Source organism: Vicia villosa, linkage group LG2 (assembly GCF_029867415.1).
Source record: "Vicia villosa cultivar HV-30 ecotype Madison, WI linkage group LG2, Vvil1.0, whole genome shotgun sequence".
Lineage (NCBI taxonomy): Eukaryota > Viridiplantae > Streptophyta > Magnoliopsida > Fabales > Fabaceae > Vicia > Vicia villosa.
The window spans coordinates 202,822,787-202,839,003 of NC_081181.1; the positions used below are offsets into that span (position 1 = coordinate 202,822,787).

Genomic DNA, 16,217 nt, shown 5'->3' on the forward strand with positions numbered 1-16,217 from the left:
ATTGCAAAAACCTGCATGCCAAGTTTAGATGCCTCCTTTTGCTCGTTATTCCATATCAGGTATTTCAATGCTTCCAAATCACATCTAACATAACTGCAACTTTTTACACAGTCCTCTGATCCTCATGACTACAAATATCAAAGAGCAAAGATTTAGCATCATTAAAGGATTGTAAACGGGGATCAATAATATTCGACAAACTTGCTGCTCGTCAACAATGATTAATAGCAACACATCCAAAGAAAATATGCTAGTCATCTTCTATAACATTCTCACAAAGCTGACAACCTGATAGGCATTGAACATAACGCTGACGGAGCCTCAAACGAGTCGGTAAGCAGCCCCTACAAATTCTTCACAATATATTTTAGACTCGAGGAAGCGCCTTAATATTTCAAAGGCTACTCCAATCCCCATCCACACTTCTATTTCAAGAACTCTCTTTGTTCTTCCTCTATGGTCTATACCTTGTTCGCACACTATAACTTCCATTTTGCTCTTCTTTTCAAGTCCATTTATCTTCTAAAGCTTCCTCCACTAAGGGAACATGAAGGATGTCCTCAGTCACTACATGATTACATATTTCTTATCACATGAGCATCCAATTGTTTAACAATTGGCAATAAGATATTATGAACAGTAATTTCATACGCACCTTGTCTTTGAGGTCCACTCAAACAACCTTATACTTTGCCACGAAGCCAAGGTGCATTCATCACTCTTATATTACTTTCATCTCTAATATTCCACCTGCAACCAAGAGTTAGAATTTTCCTAACTTGTCAAAGGCTTCTCTAAACAAAACTTGAATTATGAAAGTAATATAACGAAAGTTAAAACTTATATAGCACCAAACAATTTCGTTAAGACAAAATTTAATTACATTATGACATCACAACATAAAAATTTAATTATTGTATCTATTTCCAAATTTTAGAATATCAATTTGATACAATACACTATCTATGATACTAAATGTGAGACGATTATGATTTTTACATTGCTCTCATTTTTATGAAAAATAATAAAAAAAACGTATCGAATTTTATGATAACGATTATTGTTCTTGATTCTTGATGCGGAAGTCTTGGTTGCTATTATTTAAAAATACTATAAGATTATTATTAAATTAATTATAAATTAAATGGATTGAGACTAGATTCGGGAAGAATGATTTTCCTTATATAAATAATTCATGCACTCCCAAATTGTTTTAGAGTTTGTACGCAGGGATACTCAAGATAATTTAGTTTATACTCGAATTTGCACAAGAATGACGAAAACTCGAATGTATGGAAGATGAAATCTGGAATTTTGTGTGAAGAGGATATACTTTTTTAATGTATTTTTTTTTGGATTGAGAATGCTCAATTTATAGGCTAAAGTAGTGTTGTTTCACAATGTTGCAATCCTTGATGAAACACAACTTTTCAGTAATGTTGCAACTTTTTGTCCACTGCAACATTTTAGAAGCGTTGTCTATTCTGACTGCATTCTACAACAATTCACGAAGTGTTCTTCATTTCCGAATTCAAAATACAGTTTGTCTACTACGACACTTCACAAAGTTTTGTTTATTTTCGAAACTTCACAAAATCTTACCTATTTTTGAATTAAAAAATAAACTGCATACACTCTAACACTTCATAAATGTTGCATATTCTAAATTCAAAAAACAATTTTCACTCGCATATTTTCTTATCGTTTTAAAACACACTTATGATCATTAATTATTATTAATTACAACAAAAACATGTGGCTAGATCTTTGAAGGTGTAAATTGTTGGAAATTATTAATATTTAATAATATTTAATCACCATAGGTGTGTTCCAAAATGACAAGAAAATATCTATGTGAAGTTTGTATTTTGAATATGAAAATAGGCAACACTTCGTGAAGTGTTGCAATAGGTTGTTTGTAGTTTGAATCAGAAATAGGCAACACTTCGTGAAGTGTTGCAGAATGAAAATATGCAACTCTTGGTAAATGTTGCAATAGGCCAAGCATTGTAACTTTTGGAAAAGGAACTGTTTCACGAAGGGTCGCTACCTTATGAAACAATACTAAAGTGGCCTATAAAAACCTCATTCTTGATTCAGAAATCAATAACAAAATTGTACATCTGATAAGCCTATTATCTTCACTAAAATTCCAGACACTCTTCGCTACATCCGAGTTTTCGTCGGTCTTACGCAAACTCGATAAAAGGCTGAATTATCCTGGGTATTCTTGCGTTCCAACTCTAAGACATATTGAGAGTGCTTGAAATACTTATAAGGAAAGTGATTTCGTTCACGATTCTAGCCTCGATACATTTGACTTGAATTGATTTTCTAACAATCTTATAAGTATTTCAATAATGGCTATCGAGGTTTCAATTTCAAGCATCGAAGAAAAGAGAAAATAAATCAAATCAAGAATACAAGAAGAATTAGTATCATGAACTCGGGTACGTTTTACCGCTTCTCATAAATATTAAAGCACTTTGAAAATCATAATATCAAGCTTCTAAAAAAATTGAAATAATCTAACAATTGATTTTAGAATTTGATTTTCGATTTTATCATTTTCGGTAATAATTATTCAATATGATTAGAATAGTTTTGAAACCATTTTGTATAGAGATTATTCAAAGTGCCGTAATAAATGTCTTTGAAATTTACTGTAAAAAATAATTGCAGTTGTGTGTCTTTGAAATTTAATGTCTTTGAAATTTAATGTCCGTTGTTATGTATGTTCTAATAGCCTCCTTTATTAATCTATAAAGTGCCGGTTCGTTTATTTTGAAATAAAGCCAGCATCATACTACAAGGTGTCGGTTCGTTAATTTTGAAACAAAGCCACCATTCTACATACATACTGAGAGACTATTGATTTATAATTGAAAAACTTAAATAAATAAACATATACAGATTTGTTACTTGTATGTTTGAAAGTTTGTGTTAAAGTGGTGGACATAAGGCTTCAAACAATGCATGACTCTTCTTTTATATTATATATATAATTAATTTATTTTAGAACTATTATGTTAAAGTGTACAACTCTAAATTATCAAATGAATTTTGATTTGAAGCTATATAAATAATCTGTTTATGTTATATAATATGGATTGGTGGATTTATTTTCTACACAAATGACAAGAGATTTGTTGTAGTCAAATCTATTTATATATTTTTGTCTGAATAATAAATATGAAATAAAATGTTAAATATGGAAATAACATGTTTATATTAAATAAAATTTATTATAAGAAATATGAATATTATTCAAAGATCGTTCATAATGTCTCTGAAATTTGAGTCTTATGTAACTATTAAATTCTGAGATGTGGAATTTTAAGAATCTTATCAAGGAGGATAAGAAATTTCGAAGAACCTCATGAGGATTGTTGAAAAATAAATCGAAAGTTCGTCAATGAATGTTGAAAACAAATCGAACTTAGAATAAGCAAAGTCTGAAAGGCTAAGGATATAAGACCGAACAAAATCACTTTTCGACTTATTTCGCTTGTGTAGAAGGAAATAGTGAGAGTTTTGTTCGTGATGTTCTTATTCTTCAAGTGGAAGACGATTCTAAGCCTTATAAGGAAGTAGTAGCTTCAAAGGACTCTATTTTTGGAATAATGATATCCAAGATGAAATAGATTCAATAATGTCAAACCATACTTGGAACTTGTCGATCTACTTAAAAGATCAAAATTCATTGGATGCAAATGGATGTTTAGAAGAAAGTATCATAGTGATGGTACATTAAAAATCTACAAGGATTGATTAGTAACCAAGGGTTTTAGACAAAATAAAGATGTTGATTATTTTGACACATGTGCACTAGAAGCAAGCATAATGAAAATTATAGTTTTGTTTGCATTAGCTTCATCAAATAAATGTCAAAGGACATTCCTAAATAGAAATCTCAATGAGGAGATTTATATGGAGCAATCAGAATGTTATATAGTTCCTACTGATGAACAAAAAGGTGTATAAGCTTGTTAAATCCTTGTATGGATTAAAACAAGCACCGAAACAAAGACATTAAAAGTTTGAATTTGTCATTGTAAGATTCTCTGATTAAGGAGGAGACACACAAACTAAAGGGGAGACACACAAGTTAGAGGGAGAATTTTCAATCTTATCAAAACAAGAATTCAAAAAGTCTGTCATCATCAAAAAGGGGGAGATTGTGAAATTATATCTTATATTTAGTTTTGATGAAGACAAAGGTTATCAAAGAAGAAAAGGTTCAAAAGTGTCATGCACATCAACGATGTAGTTGATCAAGAAGGTTGAACATAGAAGTTCAAAAGAAAATTTGAGAGAAGTGAACATAACTAAGGTACTCATTGCAATTCATACTATTTATTTTAAATTGCTCATAGTTTTATCTCTCACTTCATCTAAAAACCTTCTTGCATTATCATGCATGATCATCTAAAAACCTTCTTCATCTAATTCTTGTGATAAGTGTTTGTACGCAAAGTTGTGTAAGAATATTGTGATATTCCTTTGTCTCTATGTTGATTACATGTTGATCATTATCAAAAAAAAAATGAATGGAATCTTAGAAACAGAGAGGTTTCTAACTTCCACAACCAAGATGAAAATCTTGAAATAGTGGACACTCTTTTCGATCAAAGTAAAGCGAAAGAGTGGGGGTTTAAAACATAGTTAAACACACTATATTGAGAAAACTTCCACATTCAAGATGAAATATCTTAGACTAATTGACACTCTTTTGGGGATCAAAGTAATGCAAAAATAGTGGGGGTTATGAACTTAGTCAAATACACTTTGTTGAGAAAGTTCTTGATAAGTTCAAACTTTCACGTTTCAAAAAGTGAATATTCAATTTGATCTTAGTGTCAAAATGATGATGGGAGAGCTATGGCTATATTAGAATACACAAGTGAAATTGGTTTTCTAATGCAATGTACTATATACGATATAGCAGTTGCAAATAGTAAATGAGTAGATTTACTAGCAATCCAAATGGTGAGCACTCGAAGGACATCACAAGGATTTTGATTATCTTTTAAAACCAAATCTTGACCTCCATTATGGTAGGTTTCTTGCCATATTAGAAGGATATACCAATATGAGTTGGATATCGAGTGTTGGAGATCATATATTTACAACTAAGTGGATATTTACATTATTTGGGGGTGAGATTTCTTGGAAGAGCAAGAAACAAGCATACTTCACTATCTTGACCATGGAGCCATGGTGTGTGGATCTCGCTTCCACTGGTCAAAGAAGTTAAATGGTTGAGGGACCTTCTTTCAGAAGTTCCATTGGCTAAACACAATGTTTCAAAGGTGTTAACACAATGTGTTAGTCAAGCCAATTTAACAAGAGAATTCAGATAAGTGTAAAATAAAAAGTCTAGGCACTGAGACCTTAGACATTCGTGAGAAAATTGATTAAAGATGTAATCATTTACTCGCATATATACGATCGATCTATAATTTGGGGAAATTCATTTACTAAGCCACTGGCCAGAGACTTAGTAAAAAAAAAAACAACCTCGAGAGGTATGAGGTTGAAACTCCTTGAGTAAGAGTTCCGACAGCGGCGGCAACCCAATCTTACGTTAACAGAACATTAACCTCAAGATTTTCAATGGGTAACAACAAGTCGTTGATTTGGATAATTGTCAAATATTTCGTGGTAATATTGACCTTAAAACGAGGGTTGAGTTTTATTTCAAACTCTTAATGAAGTTCAATACCGAGGGTACGTGTCTCATGGAAAAAGACACAATATGAACTTCACCTATGTGAATTTCGAGATGGTGCCGTCTCAAAGTGAGAGTTGGAGTTTCTCTCATGAAAAATTCATGAAACAGGATAGCACATGGCCATAAATAAGTGCTAGGCGAGAAATGTAGGCGAAGAACCCTTAAAGAATGTGTGTAACGTAACGCCGGTATAATCATATGGATTAATGGTTTAAAAGCATTGCTACCTAATATTCCGATTAGACTTTGCGTTATCCTTACTAAGATTAAGTTTAAAATCGAAAGATACTTAATTGTATTAACATTCTTTGTTTCCCTTTTTCTGGAATTGATCTTGTCATTATTAGAACAAGTGGGGGATTGTTGGAAATTATTAATATTTAATAATATTTAATCACCATAGGTGTGTTCCAAAATGACAAGAAAATATCTATGTGAAGTTTGTATTTTGAATATGAAAATAGGCAACACTTCGTGAAGTGTTGCAATAGGTTGTTTGTAGTTTGAATCAGAAATAGGCAACACTTCGTGAAGTGTTGCAGAATGAAAATATGCAACTCTTGGTAAATGTTGCAATAGGCCAAGCATTGTAACTTTTGGAAAAGGAACTGTTTCACGAAGGGTCGCTACCTTATGAAACAATACTAAAGTGGCCTATAAAAACCTCATTCTTGATTCAGAAATCAATAACAAAATTGTACATCTGATAAGCCTATTATCTTCACTAAAATTCCAGACACTCTTCGCTACATCCGAGTTTTCGTCGGTCTTACGCAAACTCGATAAAAGGCTGAATTATCCTGGGTATTCTTGCGTTCCAACTCTAAGACATATTGAGAGTGCTTGAAATAATTATAAGGAAAGTGATTTCGTTCACGATTCTAGCCTCGATACATTTGACTTGAATTGATTTTCTAACATAAATGACTCTCAAATTGTTGTTCAAAGTATAAAAAAATAACTTCTGATTTATATAAAAATAATAATAGAATAAAAGTATCCTATTGAATAATAAATATTTTTAAGTAAAAAATATTTCTTTTCTTTTATAAATAATACAAGAATAAGAGGTTGAAAATTTTGACCTCTAAATACTCCTTCCTATGTCCTAAAATGAGTTATCCAACTCACCATTTCACACATATAGAAAAATGGTTAAAAGTAAGAGTGATAGTTTTTTTACTATAGTACCCTTATTATGTATTGAGAATGATGAAATTTTTATTAATTAGAGAGTAAAATTGAAAAAGTGTATTGAAAATTGAAATGAATTATTCATTTTAGAAAATCATTTTATTCCAAATGAATCACTCTTTATGAAAAAGAGGGAGGAATAATACATATCATATAATTATTTAATTATCACAATGGACTTTTTTTATTAGACTTCGTTAAGTTCCTACATAGTATAAGATATTTCTTCCTATGTAGAGAAAATAATAGTCTCATTAATGTAGTAACATTCACTCTCTTGATGAATCCAATGGTTGATATTTTTTTCTCTCATCTCTCATTTAAAAATGTTCTCACTTGATATGCTCCCTATATATATTAAATATAATATGATCCGTTAACATTAAGACGTCATGACATTAAATCTTACTCTATATATTATTAATCTTTAGTTTAATAATAATAAGCGAGTAGAATTTAGTGTCATGACATCTTAATGTCAATTAAACGAGTAGTATTTTAAATTTGATTAAAACAAAGTCAAACACGTATAAAGATTAAGCGGTTATGATTCATTGATAGTGTAAAATATTTTTATATTTATCTTTTTAATCCACTTTATCACTTATTTTTTAATATTTTTTTTTGAACCGGCAAAATTTTTCTTCAAGAAAATTTAACATTGTTGCATGGCTAAAATTGAATTTGAATCCAAAATTTCTGATTAAGTATGAAGTAATCTCTTACTATCTCATAAAGTGCAGTTGAATTTTAAATTTATTATTGTTGAAAATACATGAGTAATACATATTTTATTGTAATTTTTATCACATATCTACAAAGAAATATTCATATTTATAAAAGAAATAATTTAAAAATACATACATCAATGAACCAATATAAAAATATTGAAAAGATTTATAACAATTCGTTAAAAATAATAATTTCGGATGATTATGATGTAAATTATCTGACAATCAACCAGTATGGCAGAATACTAACAAACTATTTGATGGAGGTAAAATAATATTTAAAGTAAATTTTTTTATACACTAGTATAGAAATACAGATTTCTCCAATTTAAAAAAATATAATTGTAATAATAAAAATAAAAAAATAAAATTTAAGTTAAAAAGAATATAATAAAAATATTTAAAAAATTATAGTGGTGGGTATAACCATCGGATATAATCCAATAAAAAACGGACCTTAATGACCAATGTGCCCTCTCTTCTCCACCCTTGAGAAAGAGAGAAAGGTTTTTCTTCAGAAGCAGAAACCCATGTCAGTAACAATTCCTTCCATTGAAAATATTTCAGCCATAAGGGTCTGTTTGGTTCGAGGTAGAGCGAGGGGAGGGGAGGGGAGGGAATATTTAAAATGAAACGTGTTTGGTTCAATTTTTAGGAGGGGAGGGGAGCAAAATCCCTCCAAATGACACTTCTTGAGTTTCCCCGAATCGGGGGATTCAGAGGGGAGGGGAGGGGAGGGGAGGGGATCTGAGTTTTAATATTAATTAAATTAATATATTTACTAAAATATCCTCAATTTTATTTTATTATTTTAAAAATATTATTTTCTTTTATGTTCCTACTTTTCTTTTTGTGATTTTTTCTCTATTGCTTCCGAGCTTTCCATTAACTTATTATAATTATTCTTCATCTTCAAGTTATTTTTTATTTTTTTATTTAATAAAACTTACAACTACTATAGTTTTTTGTTTTTTATTATAATTTATTTTATGTATTCAGGAGTTGTTATCAACGCATAGTTTATATTGTGTCGAGAGTTATAATACGAATCAAGTGTGCTCAATTTTTTTAATATTATGCTATAAGTTAAGACTTTTTAATCACTCACTTATACAAATATTATTTCCAAAAAAATATTTATGAAATTTTTACAATTGAATATCATATCACTTATATAAAATTACAAGGATAAGTGAACCAAACATATTTGAGAACATATTTTTAAACGAAATCCCTCCCTCCCCTCGTTTGAACCAAACATATACTCCCTCTGGTCCCATTTATAAGAAAAGATTCTTTTTTCAGATACATTGAATTAACAATGTATCTGGACAATATATTGTCTAGATACATTATTTACTCAATGTATCTGAAAAAAGAATCTTTTCTTATAAATAGGACCAGAGGTAGTATATAATTACAAAAAAATCCCTCCCCTCCCCTCCCCTTCCCTCCATTAAAATCCCTCCCCTCCCCTCCCCTCATTTGAACCAAAGTGAAAGCTAGTAATAATTGCTTAACCTAGAATCGATTTCAAGCTTCAAAATCACTTTCTCGCGCGTTAACCACTGCGGCACTCACGCATTCTCTTCTCTAAACTCTAGCCGGCGACTGATTCTCAACTGGAGAATCCCGGTTGTGTTCCTCTCCAGTGGTCGCATTCATTCGGCTAGCGTCTATCTCTCTCTCTTTGCTGCGTCACAAAATCTGATTCACGGTATGTCTCTTTCATTCTGCGAGATTAGGTTTTGCATTATCCGTCAATTTTCACTTCAATATTTCAATACATAGGAATATGGAGACAAATGCAACACCACATGATAATCATGAGGATCAAGATGAATTTGTTTTGCTTGACTTGGATGGTGTTTATGACCTAATTGATATTCCACCAAATGCTAGCTATGTTCTTAGGGTAACTTCCCAATCCTCTTCTCATCAAATTCTTTATAATTCTTATTCAATTTTTGATTAATTATCAACTTATTATCACACTATTGTTAATTACAGGGTCTTGATACTTTAAACCCAGTATTAATCATTGATGACAAATTTAAGCTGGTAAGTTTCCTACTTAAAAATTCCCTGGTTTTTTTACAATTTTATGAATTCGAATATTTGGTTAAGTGTGATATGATTTAAGTGTGGTTTAGATGCTGGAAGTTATTTAGATGTAGTGATTTTGAGTGTTGTTATGGTTCATTGTTGTCTACAGATTGGTGAATACGATGAGACAATTGGAACATGTATCGCATTTGAAGAACATGGTGAGTTACATTTCATGGATGTACATTTCATGTTATAGATACTCTGATAGGCTACACTTGAATAACGCACACATGAAGACTGTCAGATTAATATAAAATAGCACCTAAACCAAATATACAATTCATTTTCTGGTTCGTTATCAATGTCATCAAAGAGAAAACATGTGACTGAAAAATTGTTATGATGCTTTTAAAAGTAATATTTTTATATATACCAGTTTCCTTCCAAGCGATAACTGATTTTCAAAAGCTGATGCTTCACCCCGCACTTCATTAAAGTAATGGGTTTAATGTATTTGTTTTCATGTTTTTGTTGAGAATGAAGTGTCATTGTTTCTTACTTGAATATTGTTTTCGATATTTCTTAGTAAAGAATTTTCATCACTTAATAATACACTTACTTCAATTGTAATGATTTAGTACACTTGTAAACATAGTTTATGTAGCTATGGTTCACTCGAGTTGCTTCTCATCCACCCTTGCTGTTGTTAAAGTTTCAAGCAGACTAAAAATATGAACACTTGTATTTGTTTCAGTCTATTGAGAACAAGTGGTGAATTAGATGTTGCTAAAATCATTGCCAACCATTAATCATTTTCATTAACGATGTCTCTAATTTTACATTTAAGATAATCATGCGAGTTACAGGTTAATTAGTTAGTAGTTAGTTACTCGCTTGGTATCTATGTAACTGATGCAACTTTTTCATGTAAACATGTTTTCTCATTTTCAATACAAATTCGTTTTATAATCTGTGTATCTTTTCTCTCTTTCATGACTTCTATCAAGTTTTGTAACATAGTATCGGAGTCATAATATTGTAATATTATATTATGGATGACATGCTTGTGAGCATTGTATGAAATTATTTTTAATAACATTTGTTGCCTACTTATTAGGATTACCTGAAATAAGTTGTTTGATTTGATCAATCTTTCTCCATTGTGCAGATACACCAGTGGTTCATGAAGAGACAGGACCATCTGAAGCAAACCTTTTTGCTGGAAGAAAACTAATTGATTCAAGCCAACCTCCAACAAAGCAAGTCAAACCTGTATGTCAGCTTCATAAGGTTCTCAAGTTTAAATTATCACCTGATTCTGAAATTCGAAGTCACACTGCGGAGGAAGACAATTGAATTTGAAAGCTGATATAATATACAATTTTTCCTTATTTTGTTGATAAATTTTTTGGTGGTGGGTGTTGACATTTATGTTCTAGATATGTAAATAGTTTCTTTTTCCCAATAGGATCTATTTTGACTATTTAATGTGGATATTGACTATCAGGTAAATGCATTCACGTTTCTTGTATTTCAATTGTTCCATATTTCGAATTTTATGTTTGATCTGTGTTCCATTTTTAATTTTGTTCCTTGTATTTCAATTGTTCTTTTTTCTGATTTTACGTTTGATCGTGTTCCATTTTTTTTATATTTTGTTTCCTTTCACAACAGTGCAATCTGTTGTTGCTAAGAACATGATGAAGAGTCTCTTTGTGCCTACAATATGTGTTGAGTATCCATTTATTGACTTATGCTCTTTAATACTTTTGTGATGGACGGTTGAGATGGAATAGTATTCTATCTAGGTTTGGAAATTCGTTGTTTCAATTTTATTATTAATGTTAAGGGTGTTAATGACTGCTATACTGGCCAGGTTGTTGCTATAGAACCAAAATTCGGACTGCTGCTTATATGCTAATATTATGGTTTATAAATTGAATGGATTTAAGTTGTGTTGGTTCTCGTTTATGCTTGCCGATTGAATTCGTTCAATAACAGTTCCAGAATGCATAAGGCTTGAATGAGTCAATTTTAGTAAGATACTTGAGTTTCATATTTATTTTAGTTTATTGTGAGGCTGCATAATTGTTTATTACAGAGGAGAGTGAAAAAACTAGATAATTGTTGAGTGGAGATGGAGATAAAGTATTATACTGGGTGGAGATGGAGATAGAAAACTAGAATGCACTGATATAGTAATGCTCTTTTCTACAATCATGACCTATAAATGTGCTGCCTTATTATGTTAATAAATAGCCCATTATGCAAAAGCATGTATATGGATGCTTGTCAATAAACTGTGCTACCTTACTACCATGGCACTTCTATAACCGTTTTTTGACATCAATAACATGGATCTGTTCTAGGCAGCCTTACCGAACATTTGGACTTTTCCTAGATTGATTTTATCTTATGAAACACATCCACTTTGAATATGACTCGACATTGACACGGCGACACCGTTAATAATTTGAAAAAAAATGAATAAATTAAACATAATCACGAGTGTTTGTGCAACTAACTGTATGACACGAACAAGGATTGCAACTGTATGACACGAACAAGGATACACATTTTTTCAGAAGTGTCGTCGCTACATTAAAAAAATCTATTTCAGTAGGTTAGTATATAGAATATCTATTTAGCTTTTTAATTTACATTTGTTTTTTATGAACTTGAATTTCAGGTTTAGAGTGTAAATTAAATATTTTTTTAATTTAAATTAAACATGCAAAGCCTTATGTTTCGAGATTATTTCTATGGCTTGATGTTAAAATTCATCACAATCATTTGTCTGCTTACACTTTCAAAGTATGTCTTACACTTTGTAGTGTTTTCATTAATTATGTTCTTATTTGTTTATTAAAAAAAACTATATTTGACGGGGTTGGTAATTTAGTGGGTTTATAATACTCGAGTTGCAATTTATATATAAATAAGTGGTACAAATGAAAAAGAGTAGTAATCAATGTTTTAAAAATTTGAGAAAGTTTTGCACATGTGTTTTTTAATATGAAAGAAAGTCATGGTAGTTTTATTTATTTTTAATTAATTTGACATTTGGTTAGTTTATTTAAAGTAGAAAATGTCTGATCAAAATCTTACGACGACTAAGACAATGTAAGATTTGAAAACCACTTTTACTCGAACACCACCCTATTGAAGAAACAAGTCTTCTGTCTGAACTCACTTCACTCATGAATTGGATTGGGATAACTAGATGCAACTATTGTGGCTTAAGTTAAAGTTCAATAATGGAACGGTTTCCATGACTAGACATTCTAAGATTTGTAAGAAGTAACCCAAACATTGAAGAAAATAAGAGATTGAAAACTATCCCTTCATCAACAACAAATGTGACTTCCCCTTTAGTAATTATATCAGGTAAATTTGACAAAGAGAAATGTAGTTAGGCAGTGGTTAACATGATTGTGAAAATTGAGCTTCAGTATGCATGTGGATCATAAAGCTTATCATTGTTGTATAAGTGTATTGCAATCAAGATTTATTCCAATCTCCCTAAGCATTGTAACACATGATGTTTTGTCTTTGTGAGATTTTGAAAGGGAAAAATTGAAGAACTTTCTTTCCCAACATTGTCAAAGTGCGTGTCTAACCACAGATGGTTGGACTTAAAAACACAAGTTACTCGTACATAACAGCACATTTTGTAGACAACATTTGGGCATTGCACACAAAGTTTTGGAGTTTTGTTTGAGTCTTAAGCTATTCAAGAGAGGTAATAGCAAATATAGTTGCAAAATGCTTGGACAATTAGAGGTTGAACAATGTTTTGAGTGTAACAATTGACAATGCAACATCAAATGATCTTAGGATTGACAATCTCAAAAGGAGATTAAGGTTGAGGAATAATTTGTTTGAGTGGAGATCATTTTCATACAAGATGTTGTACACATGTCATGAACTTAGTGGTTAAAGCGGGTCTAAAAGAAATTGCCATTTCTGTTTCTAGAATCAGGGGGCTGTTAAGTATGTTAAGTCTTCTTAACATCTAAAGATTTATCTTTAGCTCATACAAGAAATATAACGTTAAAGACGAAGGAGAAATATGATAAGTATTGGGACAGTCTTGAGAAATTTAACATGTTATTGTTAATTTCTTTTGTGTTAGATCCTATGAAAAAATGGTGCAAGCAGAAACATAACAGGATCCACAGGTTATACAGGGGTGATGGCAAAATGCTAGAGAACCAGAGTGATATTGAAGATGAGGTCCTTAAGTTTTATGGCAGTCTCATGGGAACTGATAAAGCAACCAGTGAGGGGGTTGATATAAAGGTCTTAAAGAGAGGCAATCAATTGAGTATGGCGCAAAGAGCTAAGCTGGTACAACCTGTAACTGTCAATGAGATTGAAGTTTCTCTAAAAAGTATATGTGATATTAAAAGCCCCAGGGGGGATGTTTATGGTGTGAAAATTTTCAAGCACACTTGGAGTATCATCAAAGATGATGTAAATAGCAGTGTGATGGAGTTTTTCAACAAAGGTACCATGGACAGAAGGTTTAATAGAACCCTTGTTGCTCTAATCCCAAAACATTATCAGGATAGAGCAATAAGAGAGTTTCGTCCAATATCCTGTTGCACTACTGTTTATAAACTCATCTCTAAAATTTTGGAAACCAAATTGTGAAGTGAGTTGAATTGTATTGTCAGTAGGAACCAAGATGCGTTTGTGTCAGGGGCAAAGAATTTATGGCCATATCTTGTTAGCATATGAACTTGTGAAAGGATATAATAGGATGTGTGGGATGCCAAGATGCATGCTTTAAATGAATATTTAAAAAGCTTACGACTCTATGGATTGGAAAGCTATGAGGACAATTCTAAAGGAAGTTGTGATTCCTAGGAAATCTACTGGTTGGATTATGCATGTTGTGGAAACTATTAACTACCAATTCAATATTAATGGGTGTTATTCAAAGGTCACAGAAGCTAAACGTGGGATTAGGCAAGGGGATCCAATATCCCCCATGCTTTTTGTTATAGTTATGGAATATCTCCATAGGAATCTGGAGGACCTGCACAGTATCCCTAATTTTAATTACCACAATAAGTGTGAGAAAGTCAAGATTGTTGATATTACTTTTGTGAACGACCTTATGTTATTCTCAAGAGGTGTTGAAGTGTCTTGAAGCTAATGATGGATAGATTTAATGAGTTCTCTAGAGCCACTGGTTTAGTGGTTAACCCCACCAAGTGCAAAATCTATTGTGGAGGCATGAAAAATGAGATGGTTAATAAGCTCTGTGAGATTACGGGTTATGCGACTGGTTGTTTTTCCTTCATGTACTTGGGATTCCCCTGCAGAGTAAGAAGTTATCGAATAATCAGTGCATGAGTTTGGTGGACAAAATTACTGTCCGGATGAAGCACTGGAGTGCTCATATGCTCGGCTATGACGGGCGTATCCAATTGATTAACAATGCAGTGTTTAGGATCACAAATTATTTGTTTCGATCCTTACCTGCCCCTAAGGGGGTCACTAAGCATATTGAATCTCTTTGTCGTTCTTTCTTATGGGCTAGTAAGGGAATCATTTCCAGAAAATCCTCAGTCACGTGGAGCAAAGTTTGTAAGCCTAAGTGTCAATGTGGGCTAAACATTGTGGACCCAGAGAGGTGGAATTTTGCTTGAATCTTGAAACTGTTGTGGAATTTGCATAATGAAGATGATAATTTATGGGTGCGGTGGGTTCACGCGTATTATGTCAAAGGTGATCAAATGATGAATGTACCCATAAAGAACTCTTGTTTGCGGATCTTGAAAAATATCCTAAACAAGAGGCATATTGCTGAGGGTTTGAATCAGTGGGATAATATGAATATAGCTGGTAAGTTCAAGATTAGAGAGTGTTACTATGGTCTTATGGTACACAATCAGAAGATTCCTTGGAGAAAAGTGCTTTATGATTCTAAAGCTTTCCCCGTGCTTTGTTCATTCTATGGCTAGCTTGTCATAAGCGCTTAACCGCTAAAGATCTCCTCAGGAAGTTTGGCATGTTAACCTAAGAGACGACTACGAATTCTGTAGTGAAAATGAGAACTTACAACACTTGTTTTTCCTTTGCAGGGAAATGCATGATATTTGTAGAAAGATGCTTAAATGGGTTAGTGTTGTTCATAATCCCCATGATTGAGATCATGAGATTGACTGGATGATGAAAATGAGTAAGCATAAAGGTTGGCGCATTAGAATTTTAAGGACAACATTTGCGGAAATGGTGTATGTGTGCTAGATGTATAGAAATAGAAAAGTTTATAGAAATGATAGTAGCCATATTAATCATAGTGGTATAGATAAAGACGAATTCAAAAAAAAAAAAGTATATATAAAGACATTATAGTATGTGGCTCAACTGAGTTTATAGTATGTGTTTGCTAGGAGTAGTGGGTTGGACCCTCGGGATTGCTCTTTATATATATATATATATATATATATATATATATATATATATATATTATTTTCCAAAAAAAAATTGTCACT

General features: G+C 31.7%; 1 protein-coding gene across 1 annotated transcript; it reads left to right on the forward strand.

The window, feature by feature from the left end:
- Positions 1-9,123: 9,123 nt before the first annotated feature.
- On the forward strand, positions 9,124-11,239 carry LOC131647980 (uncharacterized). The gene is made up of 5 exons (XM_058917786.1): positions 9,124-9,376; positions 9,451-9,574; positions 9,670-9,720; positions 9,875-9,926; positions 10,877-11,239. The coding sequence occupies exons 2-5, from the start codon at positions 9,455-9,457 to the stop codon at positions 11,062-11,064; spliced, it is 411 nt and encodes a 136-aa protein (XP_058773769.1). The 5' UTR covers positions 9,124-9,376; positions 9,451-9,454; the 3' UTR covers positions 11,065-11,239.
- Positions 11,240-16,217: the final 4,978 nt, after the last annotated feature.

Excerpts from the sequence above, each read along its gene's own strand:
- LOC131647980 (XM_058917786.1), top strand. The coding sequence starts at position 9,455 with ATGGAGACAAATGCAACACCACATGATAATCATGAGGATCAAGATGAA. Across the intron at positions 9,721-9,874 it reads TTGATGACAAATTTAAGCTG|ATTGGTGAATACGATGAGAC; the intron begins GTAAGTTTCCTA and ends TGTTGTCTACAG. Across the intron at positions 9,927-10,876 it reads TATCGCATTTGAAGAACATG|ATACACCAGTGGTTCATGAA; the intron begins GTGAGTTACATT and ends TCCATTGTGCAG.